The sequence below is a fragment of the Bombyx mandarina genome, chromosome 10 (genome assembly GCF_030267445.1).
Source record: "Bombyx mandarina strain Sakado chromosome 10, ASM3026744v2".
Classification (NCBI taxonomy): domain Eukaryota; kingdom Metazoa; phylum Arthropoda; class Insecta; order Lepidoptera; family Bombycidae; genus Bombyx; species Bombyx mandarina.
Genome location: NC_143217.1, coordinates 11155211 through 11177957, shown reverse-complemented (window position 1 = coordinate 11177957; position 22747 = coordinate 11155211). Strand labels below are relative to the sequence as shown.

Sequence of the window (22747 nt, the reverse complement as noted above, 5' to 3'; positions counted from 1 at the left end):
AAAGCCATTTGATACTTTACCACTTTTACTGGTAGATAGGAACTCTTGTTTACTGGTAAGTACCACCATTCCGCCTATTTCTGCCGTGAAGCAGTAACGCGTTTCGGTTTGAAGGGTGGGGCAGCCGTTGTAACTATACTTGAGACCTTAGAACTTATATATCAAGGTGGGTGGCGCATTTACGTCGTAGATGTCTATGGGCTCCAGTAACCACTTAACACCACGTGGGCTGTGAGCTCATCCACCCAACTAAGCAATAAAAAAAAATATTACGTCGATGTAGATTAAATTCGTAACTAACCAAAATTTACTTGAATGTTAATTGAAACAAAATCACGCCGGCAATTGTATAACCGAGCGGAACAAACAAATACGCCAATTAAATTGAAAGCAAAGCTAGCGACCTGGTTATCGGTAAGTACTCAACTGTATTAGCGACCGTTTGCAATTGTAAGTAAACACGATTAACGCCGCAGTCGCTGCCTTACTAATTCGTATCACGCTCAAAAAGGCACTTGAGCGTAGGGGAAAAAGAGTATTACGATCCGAAATGTCCAGTTAGATGGTGACCGCGCCGTTTAGGCAATCGAAAAGTATAATGAAATTTGTATATTAGCCCAGAACGGGGACGCGAACCTTATAAAAGTATTTCCGTGTACGCAGAAAAGCTTCTAGAAAAAATTCTCGGCAAATTCATATGAAATTACAATGTATTGAATTCCTGAGCGTTACAGGCGTACGATTTTATTTAAGTAACTAGCTGACCCGGCAGACTTCGTAGTGCCTCAATCGATAAATAAAAGACACATCAAGGGGACACATCAAATTTTAAACCTTCCCTGGACTTCCACGAATAATTCAAGACCAAAATTTGCCAAATCGGTCCAGCCGTTCTCGAGTCTTAGCGAGACTAACGAACAGCAATTCATTTTTATATATAGAGATTGTTAAACTACTTATATTTGTTTGCGGTTGCATCTCATTAAGATTCTTTTAATTTGTAAAACAAAATGTTTCTATTAACGTTGAAGATATTGTATTAATTTGATTTAATATCTTACTTACACTGCATTTCAGTGTCATTTAATGTTGTATGCATTTTCAGTCTAAAGTACGTAGCTCTTACTATTTTATATTACTGTTTCATATAATATCGTCGATATAACGTCGTCGTGGCCTAAAGGATAAGGCGTCCGGTGCATTCGTATATAGCGATACAACGGTGTTCGAATCCCGGAGGCGGGTACCAATATTTCTAATGAAATACGTACTAAACAAATGCTCACGATTGACTTCCACCGTGAAGGTATAGCATCGCGTAATAAAAATCAAACCCACAAAATTATAATTTGCGTAATTACTTGTGGTAAGACCTCTTGTGAGTCCGCACGGGTAGGCACTACCACCCCGCCTTTTTCTGCCGTGAAGCAGAAGGGTGGGGCAGCCGTTGTAACTATACTGAGACCTTAGAACTTATATCTCAAGATGGGTAGCGTATTTACACTGTAGATGTCTATGGTCTCCAGTAACTGCTTAACATCATGTGGGCTCTGAGCTTGTGTACCCATTTAAGCAATAAAAAAAATCATGATTAAATGTTTTTATTCTTTCATGGCTACTGATAAATACGCTTCAGTAAAGGAATATATTGTTTTAAAATTGTCGTAAACTGAAATGACAGAATTGTCAGTTTTCTCGAAATCCACTAACTACATTGGAAACTTTATTACATGAGAAAGTACGTGTAGCTGCTCCAGCAATTAGTAGTAATTAAGTAGGTTGGCACAGAACAGCCTTATCTTTTGCAACGATACTACAGACTAGATTACAGTCTGCGGCACGTAGTTGAAGTGTCGCAACATGCTTTGCATGAATCTGTACGCGACTTTCATACGAGTCTCAGGAGGAGAGTTGCTTCAGCACCTCTAATGTAAATGAAATTGTGTGCAGGCGAAATAAAGCAGGGTTTCTTGGCCGCTATTTATCGCCGCTCGTGTCTCCTAACTCCCCCGTAATGGGTATGTGGAGACGCCGGCACCGAGCCCGGTAATGAACCGGCCTGCCTTAACGTATGGCCTTTATTGATGACGCCAGTGCCCTCAACACTCTCGCTACTTTATTGTCTCCCTACGCAATGACACTGTTTCAATTACGCGTGCCTTCTTACTAAACTTAAAGGGGATGCGATTACCGCGTCTCTCGCAATAGATAACAAGTACTAGTTACAAGTTATTTGATCTTGAGACTTATTCTCGGTAAAAACTTAAAGATTTAGATTATTATTTAGTATTTTTTACTGGTGGTAGGACCTCTTGAGAGTCCACGCGGGTAGGTACCACCGCCCTACTTATTTCTGCCGTGAAGCAGTAATGCGTTTCGGTTTGAAGGGTGGGGCAGCCGTTGTAACTATACTTGAGAACTTCGAACTTATATCTCAAGGTGGGTGGCGCATTTACGTTGTAGATGTCTATGGGCTCCAGTAACCACTTAACACCAGGTGGGCTGTGAGCTCGTCCACCCATCTAAGCAATAAAAAATAAAAATATTTAGGTTATTTAACTTAGGTGCCATCGACTTATGTTTTCCTATACACTTGGTGGCTTCGTAAGTTTTGTTTTACATGTCCGATTGACTCCTCACACTATGTTTTGCCAATTCCCTGAACGCGTTTTTTCCAGCGGCCTTTGGTACTGCGTCACGCTATTAAGTGACCTCCATTAGTTAGTCAAATAGAATCTTTAACTGCATTACGGTACGACTGTTTTTCGTTTAAACCGAGATTAGCGTTGCGACGTAATCGAGTATAATATTTCCGTTCAAGATTTTCATCATCACAATCTTGACTATGAAAACTTTCCGCTAACATAATGAATTCAGAAGCAATTATGCACATACACGGAGTAGGTACAGTTGGTTCATTAAGGAGCACGTGTGATTAATTAATTTTCTTTCACGCTTCAAATTTAAGTTCGAAGTAGAAATCGTTAATGGCCGGAAAGGCCTGTTGAGCTATAATTTACGTTTTACGTTCGACTAAACTTAGTTGCGCCAAATTGCGTGCGTTATACCTCGGCCCTTTATAACCATTAAATTTATAGTACATAGGAAATTAACTGGATGTTCAACGAATGATTAGATCTATATTGAGATCAAAGCTTATATTTGAATCTGAGTGCAATACACATACATACATATGTATGGATGATCTTAAAAGAACGCTTTATATGTTGGTGTGAGATGAATAGTTTATTTCTATAATAGAGCTATACATTTTCTTATCAATGTATTTAAATAAATTTTTAAATTCAACTAACTATGATTAAAAAGCTAGAAAAATATATTTCATAATTTTACTAGAATTAGTTACCAAAGAAAGAGAATCCAAGATCTTTATTTAATTATATTACAGCATTAGGGTTTCATGGAAAAGAAACGTAAAGTACTTAATTTCAGAATACTGAAATCTTCACTCAGCTCTTAATAAAGAGCTGAGTGAAGATTCTGATGAATCACAACGAAAATGAAACTGAACTTGTTACTTCTAACAATTCTCAAATGCGACACCGAACTTTCCGTTTTAGTGCTCGCAATCTATATAGCATTACGTTCCGAAAAACTTGGGAGAGGACTAGATAAGACCCGGTCAAATCCTCGAGGCCGCAACTTGCCAATTGTAAGTTTCAATGAAAAGGGACGGTCGTCGTTGATATATGAACGGCGTAAAAATGGGTACCGTCGAAATCGATAGAGCTTAGGCGGGTCCGGCTAGAGCGGGGAGTTTATGGTAATCACGGTGCGGAGGAATCCGTGATTGATTGTTCGACGCGAAATACTCGGGCCGAATTCTGTACTCCTATATTAGATATTCTTGTATACGTCACTTGATTTCGAACAGAATTGACGAAAGAATCTTTTGTTTTTCATTGTTAACGAAATTCCCTTCTGTATTGTGTGTTTTTGTTGTGAAATCAATTTACCGTAGTGCGTTCAATTTTGTTGATCTAAATATTTAATATTAAGCGATTTTCTCTTTCTTAATTCTCCAATTAATTATCGTTATCATGCTATTAGGCGTCAACGGAGTTTCTATATAATTGTGGTAGTTGCGCTGTAATGGCAGACTGTAACCCTTTTCTTATCTTCTTATCTATTAAAGACTCAACCGTACAGGGTCGTACGGGCCTCTGTTTAATGTGGCAGTAACGACGGAGATACATCCAGGACCCTTCCGAGGACCTGTTAAGACGCAAAGAGAAATGGCTATCGAGGCTCCCAAGATTTAAGTGGCAGTTTCAAATGTGCCTACTTTTAGTGTTATTTCCTAAACGGAAACCATTTGTTTGCCTCATGCACGATCGGGGAAGAGGAATGTATCGTATCTACTTCGAACGTATTTACGGCAGCGTTTAGGTAATGGTTATTATCTGGACTATCGTTGTTGCGTATTGTTTCTAAGCGAACGCATTAATTTGAGATATAAGTTCTAAGGTCTCGAGTAAAGTTACAGTTTGGTATACCTATGAGAACAAACAGTGCTTAGAGAAAAAACATGGGAAGTACAAATTTGGGATTTCCAATCCTGTCCAACCATTTTCATTACGTTGTTTTGGCGCGCCATTAGTGAAACGTTCGATAAAAACTGACTCTCGTCGAACAAAACTCGAACCCGAGCAGGCTTGGGTTTTGTTCGCTGCTTGTGTCGTAAAAGTCGCGTATTCGCAGAACTCGTGTACAGTCTTCGAACTTGTAACTCAGGAATGATGGATGCCGATGCGTGTTTTATGCGCGAACTTTAAATATAAATATTTCGAGCCAATGCTACGCCGGGAGTAGGTTTCATTTTAAGCAACTAAATGTTGAGTAGCGTGGTCTATCTTGTGGTTCGACTTTGGCGACGAGTATTTTCTTGTTTGAAGTGTAAGATATGTTTTATTTCTTTGCAATCGGGACTTTAGTCTTATTTCTCAGGGTTTGACACTACGTATAGAAACGAGACTGCCGACGATTTGCTACCAGAAGGTTCTTGGTTACTTTGGTCACATTGCTCGGCGGCCAACAGACAACCTTGAAAGATTGATTGTGGTGAACAAGGTAGAAGGGAAAAGACCCGTCGGCCGGCCACCAAACCGTTGGTCGGATCAGATCACTAGACTCTCTGTTGCGAACGCCCTGAGAGAAGCCGAAAACCGAAGCAAATGGAAGCTGACGGTACAAAGAGCCACGAAGGGCTTTCAGGGACATGACCTTCAGCAATGAAGTATTCGACTAAGAAGAAGAAGAAGTAGACACTACGTAAAATCTGTAACAGCCATGCCTGAGAGAGATAAACGAAAGGTTGTTGTAAATGGTAGCAGGCTTAGACTTGAATTGTTTTTTTATTGCATTAAGTTTAGTTGAGCCTATAGACAATACAACGTGAATGTCGCCACCCATTTTGATATTTCAAATCGTAGTCTGAATTGCGTTGTTGCTAAGTGTTCAAACGGAACCCACAATTGCTCCGCAACAAAACGATTACAGATACCTGTGCGGGCTAACAACAATCCCAAATACGGGTACTTGAGTACTATTTGAAAAATCAGTGATTCGTATCATATGACGACAGCACATACTGTTTAGAGCAATTCTAAACATGAAGTTTGTATAACTATTTTTTGAATTTTGAAATAGAATAATAATTTTGACAACACAGTCATTGTAAATCAATCAACAATTCAGGTCGTACGTGCACGTGCTGTAACTACATTAAAATAAAATAAAAATAACCTTCTCTCTGAATATATCGAATTATTGAAGCGACCAGCACAAAATACAGTCCACGCTCTACACACATACTTCTTTAACTCCAAACTATTCTTAAAAACTTCCACTCATTAATCAAGGTATTGACGCAATTTCTTCAACTTGACGTTATTTTACCCATTTTGAGGTATGCCAGTGCTTTGTTGCTAAAATTCATGCTAAGCGGAAACAATTAAGGCTGTAATGTGTAAGGACGTAATGGAGTGACGAGAAATTTGTAGCGAACGTTTTAATGGAGACCTGTATTTATGTTTCAAAGTGCAACACCATCCAGTCTTCCTGTCTCGCGGCGTTAATAATTATATAATCATTTTAAGCACAATGAAGACGCTTTGAGCTCCTCATTAGTACTCTGATTAAGTTCAAAGATTTTTGTCGCTTTAGATGTGTTAAAGTTTGACGAGAACACATAAGACTTTGTCTTTGTTACAATGATAAGGTAATAAATACTATATAGTTTTGTTTAATTTCTTAATAGGGTGGACGAGCTCACGACCCACCTAGTATTAAGTGGTAACCGGAGCTCATTAGCATTTATAACGTAAAAGCGGCCACCCACCTTGAGATATAAGATCTAAGGTCTCAGTATAGTTACAACGGCTGCCCCGCCCTTCAAACCGAAACGCATTACTGCTTTACGGCAGAAATAGGCAGGGCGGTGGTACTTACACGCGCGGACTCACTAGAGGTCCTGCCACCAGTAACTAAAAAACTATGCGTACTTTAAACTATGCGTTCGAATAATGATCGTGCGCAGAGCAGATAAGAGTGAAACTTCTTAGCCCAATAAAGATGAATCGGTATGAACGCGGTACACACACCTTGAGATATGTGTTCTAATGTTTCAGTTTTAACGTACAACGGCTGAACCATCCTTCGAACAGAAACCCATTACTGCTTAATGGTAGAAATAGGCAGGGCGGGGGTACCTACCCGTGCGAACTCACAAGACGTCCTACCGCCAGTTAACGAAATTTCAATGAATTCTGTAATCGATTGTACCTGTTGTATCTGTTATGAGGCATAGTTTGTCAGTTCTTTTAATAATTAGCTGTGTATCATTGAGTAGCTTTTTCGATCATACATTTTATGTCGATGATCCCTTATATTTTTATTTGGTTTATGCATATCGTCATATCGTCACCCTACTGGTGTCATGCGGGAAGGCGGAGTAGCTATTACCTTAACGACCATTTTAATATAGAAGATGACATATTAAATTTACGATGGTAGCTACTCGCGATGTAAACGTCGGCGGTGACGTGACGCCTCTGTCTTCTTTATTGCGTACGTAAACATAACTATCGCATGTGTTTACGATTTACTAAGGCAAAATTTTAATGATCCGATTCGTTTTCGAGTCACGTACAGGCAATATAACCAGAGAATGGTACGCTAATTCACGGGGAAGTGTCGGAAAAACATAAAAGAAACAATGTTTTTACTTTTTGTCCGTATTAAGTTTTGTTGTTTACGACTCTGAGCGGAACAGGAGTTTGTCATTACATTGATCATTTTCCCAGACACGCAACGGAGTAGGGGAGAAATAATAAGCGATAGAGGTCTGGTTCGTCCGATTCTCTGACAGGTATGTGTAACGCGCGCGCCAGAAGAGAGTTCACCTCTCGTTCGCACGGAAGCGAACCGTAATTACTCTAAAACACTACCCATTTGTTTGATGTCTTTGTTCGTTGTTTGCTCCGCTCAGGACGAGTATCGCCTCCGTGATTCCGCCCGACACATGCCGTGAATTTCGTACGACCATTAGACGCGAAACAATGGGGTAAGACACAAAAAACAAGCATTAATAATCAGGGAATACGCATCGACGCCGGAAAGGGTGTTCGTTCCCGCTCCTTTCAACGGAGATGAATGATAATGACGGTAAAACTTTTGGCGGGACGCTGATGTTGTGACTTGACGAGTCGGGTGTAAAGGGTGACATGCATGGTTTTGTCGTATTATACAACATTTTGTCGAGCTTATCTCCTTAAATTAATAAAATAACGGTTATTAAAGGTGTAATAAGTACAGGAATACCATATAACTTTTCTATTTATAAAACAATTAAAGAATTCCATCAAAATTGAATAATAAATAAAATTAGTGGATTTATGAGACACTGGACATGTGCGTGTCATGGTTTACAAGTTAATCGAGGGCAAAGTTTATAGCTTCACATGATTGTAATGGTCCTTGTAAATGGTGACTAGTAATGGATAAATAAAGGATGGGTTAATACCACAAAGCATCTATTACACTTTTATTATACACAGTTATACGCTAAGAAGGTTTCATGATTTATTGTTTATCGCTTATACGGGAAGTTAAAGTCAGGGACCATCTGATGCTAAATAGTTACCGGAGCCCATAACGTGAATGCCATTACCCACTTTGAGATATTAGGTTGAATTCTGAATTGTATTGCATAATGGTTTTCTCAACCTTCAAACCGGAACCCATGACAGTTTCGCGGCAAACGGACGGATGATGGTACCTACTCGTGTAGACTTAGAATACGCCCTAACATCACTATAAGCTATCCATCGCCTCGTTACTCTGGTTCCCTAACTGTTGTACTACATTGTCGGAGTTCGATTCCCACTAGGAGTCTGAAATATGACAGTACAAAAATATTTATGAAATATGTTTAAGATTCCTAGTTAAGTCCACTTTTTAGGGTCTCGTATTGTTTGCGGTTGCAATAGTACCGGAAAACCTTGCTAGCTTGTAGCCGTCAAAAACATAATTTAAAAGCTATCGTCATATTAACTAATTAATAATTAACTAAACTAACTAATAATTAACGACCGTCTGGTGTAGTGGTAACTGACATGGTCACTACACAAGGGGGTCGCGGGTTCGAATCCCGCCAAGGGAAGATATTTGTATGATAAATATAAATGTCTTTTCCAGGGTTATGGATGTATATTAAATATATGTATGTGTATAATAAAAATCTTACTTTTATATCCGTTATCTGGTACCTGTAACACAAGTTCTTTACGAACTTATCACGGGACCAGTTAACGTGGCGTGATTGTTAGTAAATATTTATTTATTTATATTTATTTATTTATTATATTATATATCAAATTTTATTTTATAGTGAGCGCCATTGTAATAGATCGGAAATTAGTAATATTATAGATAAGCAACGATTGATTTGAGATTTTTCATTTGTATTTTAGAATCAAATTTTAATAATAAACCGTATCGAAAATTTTCACAAAGTACTTGTGTTAAAAAATATATATCCACATTAGCCATTAAAATCACTGCAAGATAATAACTGCAAACCTAAAACCGATTTATCAAGACAAGAACGTAAACTAGTATAAGCATTATCTATCCATTTAATCCGTCGAGAAAGTTAGTGGTTACATCTCGAATACCCTTGTCACTTGACAGCCACCCCCTTTCGTAGCGGGGAAAAATCTAAACACAGTAAAAGGCAGCTTTAGTGGTGTTTTATTGGCTCTGTTTGGAACTCTGCCAGCCTTCTCTTTCGTTCCTAATTGATATCTGACCGACAATGTTGAGATTGTGCAAGTTGATTCGTGATTCGGTTTTAGGGTTAATGAATGTGACGGATTTTGGTTTCATTAGAATATTTTGATAGAAAAAAATTTAATACAGTTTTTTGTTGTTTGCTTTAATCACATTTTAGTGTTCCTTTGAGAGGTCGATCGAAAATTTGACTATATAATAATAATAATAATAAATTTTTATTTCAGAATTAAATTCCATATGAAGTGTTAGTAATACGAAAAAAAGTACATTTTATTTATTTTACATTGGCCATGGCTGGTCTTGAGCCAACATGGACTTCATTCCAGTGCCTCAGTATAGGGCAGCAATAGCGACTCCCTATCGCGGCTGTTCGGACTGTCCCGGAGCCGGCGCCACGCGGAGGCCACGCGCTTACGAATGATCGCGTAAAAGCCATCTATGTGAGCCTCCGCGAACATCGTCGACGCGCTACAGTACCGAGACAGCCCCATCAGTGCCCTGAAGCCGTTGTTATATTGGACGCGCAGGGCTCCAAACGCCTTTTGAGTGTACTCAGTCCACAGACTGCAGGTGTAAAAGCACTGACAATATGCCCTAAATAGTGTGTGTTTGACTTCATCCTTACACTGTGCGAATCTGCGGGCGAGCATGTTAGTTCTCACAGCCAAAGCCCTACGCTCCCTCTTAATGTCCAATTCATCAGACATGCTATCTGTGACCCAATGCCCCAGGTACTTAAATCCGGTTACCCTATGAAATATGACTATGAAATATGGTCATTTACAATAGGCCTTATCAGAAGGCTCAAAGTGACCTAAAGAAAAATGGAGAAAGAAGGCTCACAAATGTAGAATGAAGAGGTTCACAAAAGAACCACAGCCATAGATGTAGCCTGAGGGATTACAGGTTGAAGTCTATTAGAAATTAATTTTTATGATTAATTAATTAATATTCATCGGGCCACGAAAATATGCATCCCCGGACTGCTCGAACTATTCCTACTAATTCCCTACCAGCCGTCCATAACATCGGTATCCTTGACCTACTTTCCTACCTATGCTGTCCTGTCCGTAATATCGGTATCCTTGTCTATTTTCCTGCTTAAGTCCTTAAACCTTAAACTCATAGTACCTATCTTAATTACTCGTAATACGGAATGTTTTGTAACTCCTCATCAATGGGTGCAGTCTCAGTCAGGTCTTGTTTTATGACCGTCGTGTTAATTGTATTGAGAGTTTAATCTTATTTCTCAAAGTTAGCAGCGCTATATAGCGTTGTGTTGTCTTTGAGTTTTGGTAACTATTCTGTCTGCCTATTTTACTTAGAGCATGTATGAAATATAAATTCACTCACCATTTTGTTGTTGATTTCGTGGAAGTGTATTTCGCACACCTTATCTACTATGTCTTCGCTTTGAAATGTGACGAAGCCAAAACCTGGAACAAGTAAACGCATATTTTAAACCACATACCTAAATTTCAGGATCTTATTGAAATGTCAAAGGATTTATCAAACAAAAGTTAGTCAAAAACTTTGCTTGGCTTTTGGCTTTACGATTAATTACAACCCGCTATCAAGTTGTATCGGAACACAACTTAAAACCTCAGACATTAAGTCCGAAAACTTCTTGAATTTAACCCATTTCAAGTTATCAGGACTTGAAATTCCAATCTTTTGATACAGTTTTAATTAAAGCAGAATTCGAATAAAGTTTTTATCAAAAGGCGCGTCAATCAGTGCTTGACAACACCTATCAAATATTGTACGTGGCACGGTACGAGCTATTGTCGATCTCGCTTTTGTACTCGCCTATATCATAAATACCCTTAAAATGTTCTCTAAAAGGCTATTGAGTTCTGTTAATTTGATTTTGTACCATTTAGATTTTCCGTGAACTTCCAATGGCTGCGCTCTAGTCTCTAGTGTTTAATAAGCACATCAAGACCCAAGTTACTCTTAACATAATCATCGAAGCTACTAAAGTTAACGTTTAAGGTGACAAACCAAACAAAGCAACGGTAGGAACGTGTTTCTGTCTGCTAACGATTAAGACACACACGTCTGACGTGACGTGTCCACCCAAGCCGGCAAATAGCATTAGCGGGCCGCTCTACAAACAGAAGGTGGCGCCACGATTATGCTGACATACATGTATACCGGCAGATACACCCTTGTATCCCCTACAAAACTTTTGATATCGTTCTTTTCACGTCCACACGTGTTGATACGGGCATATGTTACCGTCATAGATATTTTTGACACGGGATCAACGTCACTTCTACTTAAACTTTGACGGGACTCTGTTCTTTAGGTGTTCGTGTTTTCTACAAACTTAGCATGAAAACTTGTAAATGTATTGTAATATTCCTACATTTTGTTAATAGTTTGTTTACTATATTTCATCATTATAATATGATAACAAAAGAAACAGAAAAAAATGTATGTCGAAAGTAGGACACATTTTGTATTTCACGCGCGAGCGGGTGGCTTTGCGTCGAAATCGAAGCAGAGATAGTAACACCCCAAAGGCAAATAAGGGTTAAGTCGAGTTTCGTCGATGACCGTATTTTCTTTAAGCATTGTAAGGTCGGCGCTGTATAACAAGTAAATCGGTTCCTCGCTATTCCTTTCTCAATAAAATCGTTTCCGTGAACTAGTGGTTTTGGTAGGTCGCTTCGATTAGCTACATAAAATAGGAGGGCTAGAATCGTAAACCGTTGAGTGAAGCGTTGTTCTGAGCCTAAGATTTGAGGCAGATAGTGAATCGTGTAGTTGCGTGTCGGCAAACCGATTTCCCCTTTATTTATGCGGGTCTGTAAAGCGAATAAAGTAGGAAGTAAGCAATGTCGGCCGTCGGGTAAAGTTATCTGCGGGCGAAATGGCTGAGCAAATATGAAATTTCGGTTGCGAATTCCTAGATTAATATTAAAAAAATAGTATAATGAATCATAGTTTTGCCATCAGAATGACGAGCGAGGTACAACGAAAGTAAAATATAGGAATTAAACGTTAAGAGAAAAGAGAGAAATGGCATTGTCACTGACCACGTAAAAAGTTTCGGGTTTCATGTTGCCTTTGTGTGCTCGCTCCAGATAAATGGGGTATTTTCGTGAAATTCGTCCACGTCACTTCTCGTAACAATGGAGAAGATAAATAATCACTGCGTAAGAAAAGGATTCCGTGAGCACGAAAGCGCTAATGAAAGTTTTGAAATCAAATCGATGAACTAATTCCTTAATTAAATCAAAGTCCAAAAATAAAGTCTACAAGAATTGAAATCAATACATTTTATTTGAATTCATAAATTCTATAGACCGAGCATCTGCGAATCGCGCTCAATCGTTATTAATTCTTTGTTGGATCGCACCTGCGTTATCGCTGCGTTCGTCATTTTAATAAAAGAAGCGGGAGGTTGAGGCGAAGATTATGAATGTGTCTCCCGATATCGGATATCTCGACACATCTGTCGGGAGGCACGTGGAGCTGACAGCGGGCGGCCTCTCCCCTACCCGACCGTAGCCAGTATAATCTGCCCTGGAACTGTATGAAACACCGGCCGGTGCCGTTTATAGCGCTATAATAACCATATAAAACGCGACTTATTGTAGCCGTCGATAACTCGCGTTACAACGTTAGGCCTCGCCGACGCAGCGGGCTGTACCACATTTTTCCAATGTTACACCTTCGTGTTCTTGGTATTGCAATAAAATAATTTATTGCAAGTGCCGCTAATGTATTATATTTCCGGCGGAGTGTTCATTTGTGTAATTGAATAACAAAGTAGTTTTGTTTTTCACGTTCTTCGGATTCTTCGTTCGGCGAATATTCAATAATTTATAATTAATTATTTATCGACGTGGGTATTCGTATTGTTAGGCTTTCATATTAATATTTCTTTCATCGAGAAATTATTTTTCAGTGGGTACGTTTCTTAGAATATCCTCATCATTTATTTTGTATCTCTTCTATTACTATGTATAAGGATAAAAGTACACAAAGACTGACTAACAGAAAAACACAAAAAATCCAGTAAACAATATTCATCGATTCATTACATTACTATTTAGTTATCTACAAAATGAGTATTGATATGTTTTTGTTAGAAACGAACTGTACAAGCAATCAAATGATCAGCGCCGGAGTTTCTAATGGCAGCACTCCTACGTCCGAACTTTTGTTATTGTTTCGCTTCATTATTGTAATACGAAATACGTGTACAATTATTAAGATATCATTCGGAATGTCCTCCTCTGGCGTAATAGTTGCGTAAAGTTTTATCAACTAGTTCACTGTGATATAATGTTTGCTACAGACTAAACAACTGAACTACTTTCAACCTACAAGTAACCATTCACGATTGATGAAATGTCTTGTGTTTCCAATCTTTCTTTATGGAGCCGAAGCCTGGTCTCTAAGATTGCAGGATCGCCGTAAAATCGATGCACTGGAGGTGTGGTGCTGGAGACGCCTCCTAAAGATCCCATGGATGGCATTCCGCACCAATGCATCCATCCTCAAAGAACTCGGTATCAAAGACCGACTTTCGTCAACTGTGCAACTGAGGGTTTTAAAATTCTTTGGTCACATCTCCAGAAAAGAGCACTCGATGGAGAGACTGGTAGTCCAGGTCCGGGTGGAAGGCAGAAGATCACGCGGCCGCTCACCGACCCGCTGGACTGACCTAATAAAGAAGGCAATTGAGTCCACTATGGTCGAATGTACTCGAAACGCTTCGAACCACCAGACCTGGAAGTGCATTGTCTGGAGGGCGGTCGTCGGGAACATGGGCGACCTAACGGGTCCTACTGCACATACAGCGTCAGCGCAATCACGACCACTCTGACAAGAGTGTCCGACTGAGAAGAAGAACCATTCACGATACATACTTAACATTAAAGAAGAAGAAAGAACAATAATATTAAAACACTTTCCTAAAAAAATTGATATTGAAAACTGACTATTGTTATGTGGTCAACGCTTGTCAGTATTTTATTACTGAACCATTAGCTAAATGTTTTTGTGTAAGAGCTAACTACTGCTTACTTACGTAAATTAATCCTAGTTAATAAAGACTCATAAAATAATTTTGATTGACATTTTTTTTATGAAGTTGCATAACTGAATTTCGAATGTAATATAAGAAATTGTTTCATAAAGGATAATGCCACAGCGATAAATTTGAATAAACTACAATAATTTTCGAAAACGAAAACATTTTATCGGACCAAGAGCGCCGAATAACGAGCACGTTTATGCCAAAACAAATAGATGCTGGAATTCTAATGCACGTTGAGTAAAGTGTAAGTCTAAACATAATTCGGAGAGCTAAGGAAAATATGTACAAGATTTGAGAGAGAATTGGCTCATCTTCATTTTTCTATTGTTTATTTGAATAAGGAACAAGCTGTCAACTTTTTCGACGCCTTGATTGCGTGAAGACACCCTTATTTTCACGAATCAGGTAAGTAAATGGAAACAGTACCGTTCTTCGCTACGCTTTGTGTTGAGATGCTCAACTTGAAAATCCAAAAGTTTGTTCAACTTGTTTTATTGCCCTGAAACGCTTTCAAGCGTTTGATACGAGCACTATTCTGGAATCGTTTCAGTTAAGTCTTGTTTTTTTCTAACTACTTAAGAAACACAAAGCGTACGACGAAGAGAATAATCTAAAGAAGCGTTCCCTAACGTATTTACTCAATAAATTCCAAAGAACTTATCAAAAGGCGTGAAAGGAAATTATGTCATAAATCAAACATCGAAATTTTTTTTAGAGCTATCGGTAACACGAGAAATATTTGGGAGAGTGGTTGTTACGCCGCAACCGGCAGGACAATTTATCAAGGGCGAGTGTACCCTCGTCCAATCGGTTGATAGAATTGCCATAAATATTTACTTTAATAAGATTCCGTCCTTTTTATTCGCGCGTGTGTTGTTTTACGACACTGTTTGGCCCGTGATGGTGACCTGACTGCGAGTGCCTCGAACGCATTGTTTTACTGCCCGAATTTGTAGCGTTGTATCAGTGGAAATTCCCTAACGTAATAGACTGTAAAACGTAGAATGGTATACACCAATCAATTGATTTGCTCCATATATTTTGGGGCAGGTGCAAAATATTTTTTTCGAGGCCAATTTATTATATGTTTTTGTGAATTACATTTTTAGATTTGGGCAAAATTCGATTTCAGATATGGTTGTTCCTAGAATGTTATCTACAATTTAGTGAGCTTTTATTACTTCTAATTTCGTTGAAGTAGTTACTTTGCCGCACGTAATGAAGCCATAAGAATTTGTAACCGGTGTTTGAAAATTAAAGCTTGTAATTATGTTGAGTTACAGTTTAAAAATTTTACTTTGCTTTAGGAAGCTTCAATTTCCTTTTTGTATCTTCAGTCGATATATAAAAGTTTTATATATTCAAGATTTCATAAAAAAATTTGGACAAAAGCAAAGTTTGTCAACATATTTACAATAAAAACTTACATATACATAATAATATGTGTAGTCACGCAATTATAAAATTTTGGAATTCACTATTTTGTTTACAAGTTTTCAATCTTTTATGATTCAAAAGGATATAAGGAAGTACTGTTCGATTAAATCGCTACAGAATTTTATCTGAGCATGATTTTTCCGAGCATACAAGAACGAAGTAAGCCCGTAGTGGAGACGTGCTTGGGGCTCTAGAGACGGGATTTGCGGGATCGCCCCCAGAAGACGGGATCCTGCGAGATACTCTTGTGGTTACTATAGTTGTCCTGGGTGAACACTTGTAAGTTACTTATGCAACGATCAGGTTTTAAAGTAAATGCAAGCTTTCAATCTCTAAGCACATAGCGCTCCACCACTGTTTGTTTTATAATTTCCGCGGAAAATTGTAGATATAGATTTGTAATAAACATTCGTAATGGATAATCAAAACCATGTATTTACGTACCGATCAAGTCCTTCATTTCCGTTATTAGGTTTTATAAAAACCTGTCTTTATATGTCGTGTGAAATCGAGTATTGAGAATTGATCTCCAAATATTACACAAGTTCCATTATAAGATGAGGGCTTCGCAAAGATGCACTATCCATTTTTGTATCTCACATAGTTCTAATATAAAATTTATTGTGAGTAATGTGTATCGGTATTATGTTGCGATACAGTCACGAAACCGCGCAGATTGAGAACTAAACCTCACGTACATTACAACTCATTTATTAGACGTACCAAATGAACATTTATTAGTACAGCTGTTTGGGTGTACGAATTTTGTAGGAATTCCAGTTCCATTTGTCAGTGAATTAGCTTCAGTAATCGAAATTTATTCTATGTCTAACAAATGTATGCATTTTTAGACATTTTTATTTTATTGAGTGTACCCTCGTGTACAATCTTCTTTTTACTGATTTGGTATTTCTTGAGCCTGCAATTCGTACATTCGATCACATTCACTGTTCATTCTCACATCTTAATCTTATCTAAATTTGTATCGAATAAAGTTATGGTTATTGAAAAAATCTAAATTGTTGTTATACTCGTATATAACACAGATGTGAAATATTAATAAAAAGTTTAAGTTCTCCAAGTTTTAAGACTGCCAAGCTTTGTGTAGATTTATAAAATTATTGGTTTATGTAAGGATGACATCTTCTTCTTTTCTCCACCTTCTCCTACTAGATAGGGTCGGTACACCTAATTTTTCTGTCAGCCGTCACTCAACACTCATTCCTCTGTCTCTCATATCGTCATTCACACACTCCATCCATGTCTTCTTCAATCGACCTCTTCTCCCTCTACCTTGCACTACCATTTCCATACATCTCCTAGTCACATGCATCTTCTCTCTGCGCGTCACATGTCGTAAGTCCTCCTGTATGTTCGATGTTAGGGTACCCATTGTTAGGTAAGGGCTTGAAGCTGATCCTTGGTGTAAGCCTACCGCCACACTGAACTCGTCAGTACCGTACATAGTTCGAACAAGCCGCTGGTATTTCCCTGGCACTCCTTTCACTTTCATGCTCCACCACAGAACCTCACGGGGAACCCTATATATGCTTTTTCCAAATCAACAAAGACCATGTGCACGTTTTTACTTGCACGGCGGTATTTTTCTCACAATTGACGAAGGGAAAAAATGGCTTCCGTTGTACTGCGTCCCGGCATGAACCCGAACTGGTTCTGTAATACCTCACTCTCCTCTCTCATTCTTCTCGCTATCACTTTCTCCCAAACATTCATACTATGCGACATGAGCTTTATTCCCCTATAATTGTCGCATATCTGTATGTCACCTTTGTTTTTAAATACAGGTACGAGTGAACTTTCACCACTCGTCAGGCATGGCCTCTTCTTGGAACAATTTATTGAAGAATAAAGTCAGCCACGTCCATCTGTTTCATCTGTTCCAGTAGATTTTTTTTTTTTCATATCTTGAACAGCCTTTCGTACTTATTGCATACTTATTTCCCTTACTACACCAGTATTTATCGCAACATTTTGTAGTTCACCATTCCAGTCATTCTCTTCATTCATCAATCTTTCAAAATACTTCTTCCATCTATCGCTTATTTCCTCATCATTTGTTAACACTCGTCCTGCAATATCTTTCACTCACTTAATGTGGTTAAAATCTCTTCCATCCTTCTCTCTTGCTTTGGCTCTTCTATATAGGTGTTGTTTATGTTAGGATGACATAAATTGAAAAATATAGAGATGAAGTCTTCGGGACTTGAATATTTTCAAATCATTGAAGTGTGGTTTATGATTGTTTTGAAGAAGTAATTTGTAAAAATACAGCAGAACTATACTAATCTTACCTGATTAGTCACGAACGTGGAGTAATTCAATATATTTTCTGTCAAAATTGCATAAGTAACTCCTATTATGACTGCATCAACGAAATTCCATTACAACGTGGTTGATAAAAATTTACGAAACCAGACTCGGGCAACATTGTATGAAAATCAATGGTCAGCAAGTCAATTTAATAAATGTGAAGTTACGAGGGGTTCCGAACTGCCTTCGGCGACGAGTGACCTCAGCTTTATTGCGAATCTACCATTATGTATTCAGCACTCCTGAACAGTTTTTCGGCAATACAGCTTTGTAACTTTTATGGAACACGCTGAACTCCCACTAGACTTTAATATTGCGTTATTGAAATCTGAAGTAACGTGGGAAAGAACTAATATACGAAAAAGAAAAATCTCTTCGGCTAAAAGTAGCGTAAGTTCAGTTTTGGGCCTGCTTTGCTTTAGCGAAATACTTGGCCAACCATTGACTATTTTTTTATTATTATTTTTTACTATCAAATATGTAGAGATTTATGATTCAAAGAAAGGAAATCATTACGCGTTTTATAAATGAAAAACTTGGATAGATGTAAAAGATCGCCAAAAACGACGTAAATCAAACTGAACAGAATATAGCGCCGTATTGTTTGTTGTCTAGTCTGTAAATCTCGTAATAAAAGCGACGACTCAACATTTCACGATACTCCTTCAAGGGCCTGGGGCTGATTGGCCGTGGCACTCACGATACAGACGCCGTCTCTCTCTTTCAATCTATTCTACAAATCCTCTTTCTCCGTCCTACCAGACTATCGTCGGACGATTTCACTATGAACTTACTCTAAACGATGCAGTTTCTTGTTATCTCGATGCAGTCTTATTAAGGATTAACTTGTTTTCTCATAAACGTTGCAAGATGACAGAATATAACTGAGAAATGTATTATCCTAATGATGTCTTTGAGTCCTCGGCTTAAGGAAGCAATCTTATGTGTATTGTCAGACGTTTTGTTGAAGTATTGTGTTTTTAGAGATTTTGTATTGTTGGCTTTGGAAGATTGTATTTTAATAAGCTTAGAAAAATACACAAATATACATTATTCTGGTATTCTCACAATCATGCGATCAATCCGTTGTTCAATCTTGAACTTGGTACCGTCTTTTTTTTGTGGTTGTACCTGACATTTGTTGACCAATGGCTTTCATTAGGTAGAAATAAAATAATGTAAATTATACCCGTATTTTTTATTTATTGCCCTTGTAGGCAGACGAGCATACGGTCCACCTGATGGTGAGTGGTTACCGTCACTCATGGACTTCAGCAATGCCAGGGCAGAGCCAAGCCGCTGCCTACCACTAGTCAAGCCGCTACCTACCGCTATTTAATAATTGCTTAGGAAAAATTGAAAAAAAATAAAAAAATTGAATCTAAGCATTTATTCCTGTTGATTTTTTTGAGTGGTCTATATAGAGAGATGCGTTCAATTGTTCTATCAAGGGGCTTCACGAGTGGACGTGAATAAGTGCTGAACGTATTTGCTAAGCTCGATAAAGCGTTGATCTGCATTGAAAAATGGGATTTTTCCTTTTATAGCATAAATCGGCAGGCGAGGTTTCTTTACAGCCAACATGGTATTGGTTGCGTATTAAAATATGAATAGCGTCACTGTAATGAAACCGGATCAAACTTTCCATTGTATTTAAAGAGCGGTTACCTTTTAAACATAAATACATGATTAACTAGCTGACCCGGCAGACTTCGTAGTGCCTCAATCGATAAATAAAAGACCTAAACTTTTGTATCATATAAACTTAAAACAAACAAAAGGAATTCGTCCGACGGGCGACACATCAAAGGAAAAACAAAATTGTTATTTTTATTTAATTCCGAGCATTTTCATATTTCATATCTACCTTTTAAACCTTCCCTGGACTTCCAGAAATAATTCAAGACCAAAATTAGACAAATCGGTCCAGCCGTTCTCGAGTTTTAGCGAGACTGACGAACAGCAGTTCATTTTTATATATATATAGATTTGGAGCAAAAATTGATAACGGTGACATAGTACACACAAGCTCATAATGAGAAATAACCCAATTTTTGTTAAATATGCCGAAATTATTTTCCGTCACTGGTAAATTTATTTCACTTCGCACAAATCATATATCAAAACATACACTATGTAATTAAAATCGAAATAAACTAGTTGTTTGTTAGTAAAATTAACCTAAATGCCCACTAAAAATAGCACCATAAGGGAAAACTACGTAATACAAATTAGTTTCCGACTTTATAGCCGTAGTTAGATACAGTTGAGCGAAACAAAATGACTCAGCTCCCCCGACAAATCCGCATAACAAACAAACCCTATGTAACCGACCGCTGAGCAGTTGTTTCATAAAATTCTAGTCGAACACGTTTCTAAGCCTTTAAAAGATAGATTTCAACGGAATAACAAGTAACAACAGGGTATATCAGCCGTCTCTTTCGGGGTTTATTTTCCTAACATCTGTTGGGGTATGCAAACTCCGAATCGTAAAACAACGGTTTCGACCCGCGATTACACCGAGCAGTTAACTCTCTCTTACGTTCATCTTTATTAGATGCCCTACCTGTAAATTTGTAATCTGATGCCCTCTTAACGACTTTGATTAGACTCGGTTTATGGGCTTTTAGTAGACTACGAATCGGTTACGGCGATCTCTTTCACGATTACCTTAATGCTTAAGCCGAAAAAAGACGTTCGGTTAGCGATACATATCAAAGTAGACTAGAGGTCCCGCAGTAGTCGAAATTCGACTGTAATTAATTGGAATTGTAAGTTTGTACACTATTATGATTGTATTTTATACTTCTATAATCACACATAACAAAGACAAACAATATTTAATCTCAATTTGACAACAGACGTCAAGAACAAAAGTTTAACAATAAATAGTATGCATGCGTGTGTGCGTCAAATACATGGTATGTAGTGTGTGTAATGTTTTTTTTATTGATTTAATGTATCTTTTACGCATTATTTTAAAAACATATTGGCATTGTGCACTTCTTCTCTATATTCTCTATAAGTGTGGAAAATATCATACTCTTCCGTAAGCGCAATTTTCGTAAAAAGGGATGCAAAGTTTTTGCTTTACGTATTAATATATAGATAATAGACTACAATTCGAGAGAACGAAAGAACTAAAAGTGGACTTCTGTTACTGTTTATCCCACGATTTTAATTACAAAGAAGATTTAAATAAATATTTGTACAAATTAACAATTCAAATGTCCGGAAATGAAACGACACTACAAATACTTGCGAGTGAAAAGTTTTCATTAAACACGGAATACCCGTTCAAAAATGAAATTTTCTTTCGCATTTAAATTTGAAAAGTTGTTCGAGGACGCTCGACCCGGCTCGGTAAAAGGGTATTACTTATGAATCAATAGTTAATGAGTATCAATGGGGGGCTTTTGAAACTCGCCAGCCTCTGTGTGCATTCTCGGCGCATCATTAATATTGAAAGTTACTCGCCAGTCCATTGTCTCTCGAGTGGCCGCCTCTTTGTATATTACGCGTCGACTTCTGCACGGAAGCGAAATACTCATTTCCTTTAGTCAAAAGTTTACCCACAGAAAAATGTTACATAGACTTGAAACTGCGACACCCTATACAACAGTAAAACTCAAGTTTCATACACAAAGAGCATTTTGAATATAGTAATTTAACCAAACAAGCTTACAGTAGATAAGTTTCAATTGTACGTACAATATGACTTTCAGTTTATATAACAGTTATGATACCATAATATTCAGATATGCCTGCGTAAGCATAGATAATAATTAAACAAATGCCCTGTGAAATTGAGTATGAAATTCAGAGATGAACTTTTAACGTCTATGAATAATACGAGTATAAGATAGAGATTATAATATATGGATATATGTGTAAATTTTATATTACTAGAGGTCCCGCAGTAGTCGAAATTCGACTGTAATTCATTGGAATTGTAAGTTTGTACACTATTATGATTGTATTTTATAATTCTATAATCACAAATTTCGCCAAGACTACACTATAAAAAATATTAAGAAAGACAAACCATGTTCTATTCTCAATTTGACAACAGACGTCAAGAACAAAAGTTTGACAATAAATAGTATGCATGCGTGTGTGCGTCAAATACATGGTATGTAGTGTGTGTAATGTTTTCTTTATTGATTTAATGTATCTTTTATGCATTATTTTTAAAAAATATTAGCATTGTGCACTTCTTCTCTATATTCTCTATAAGTGTGGAAAATTTCATACTCCTCCGCCCGCGCAATTTTCTTAAAAAGGGATACAAAGTTTTTGCTTCACGTATTAATATATAGATTATCATGATATGATATTGTGTACGTTGTTGTATGTGATTATATATATGTCATGTATGTGTTTGTATATGTATGAAGTATTATTATCAGTTTGGTTATTTTCACATTAAGTTATGCACCTACCACAGGATTCTCTACACCACTCTTGGTTGACTGGTATAGAATGCCTCAGGCATTAAGTCCGCCATTGTACTTCTGTGGATTAAGTTACATAAATAAATAATTTTTTTTAATTTTTTTTTAATGCTTTGTTGGATGGCTGAGCTCACAGCCCACCTGGTGTTAAGTG

The 22747-nt window shown here is 37.6% G+C and overlaps 1 protein-coding gene across 8 annotated transcripts in view; it reads right to left on the bottom strand.

Moving 5' to 3' along the window:
• The window catches only part of Rbp6 (RNA-binding protein 6), a 564515-nt gene that overhangs the window by 29587 nt on the left and 512181 nt on the right, over nucleotides 1-22747 (bottom strand). For all 8 annotated transcript variants that reach the window (XM_089730415.1, XM_089730414.1, XM_028174640.2 and 5 more), the window contains one exon: nucleotides 10669-10751. In XM_089730415.1, coding sequence (XP_089586541.1) covers nucleotides 10669-10751 — 83 coding nt within the window. The remainder of the gene's footprint in view (nucleotides 1-10668; nucleotides 10752-22747) is intronic.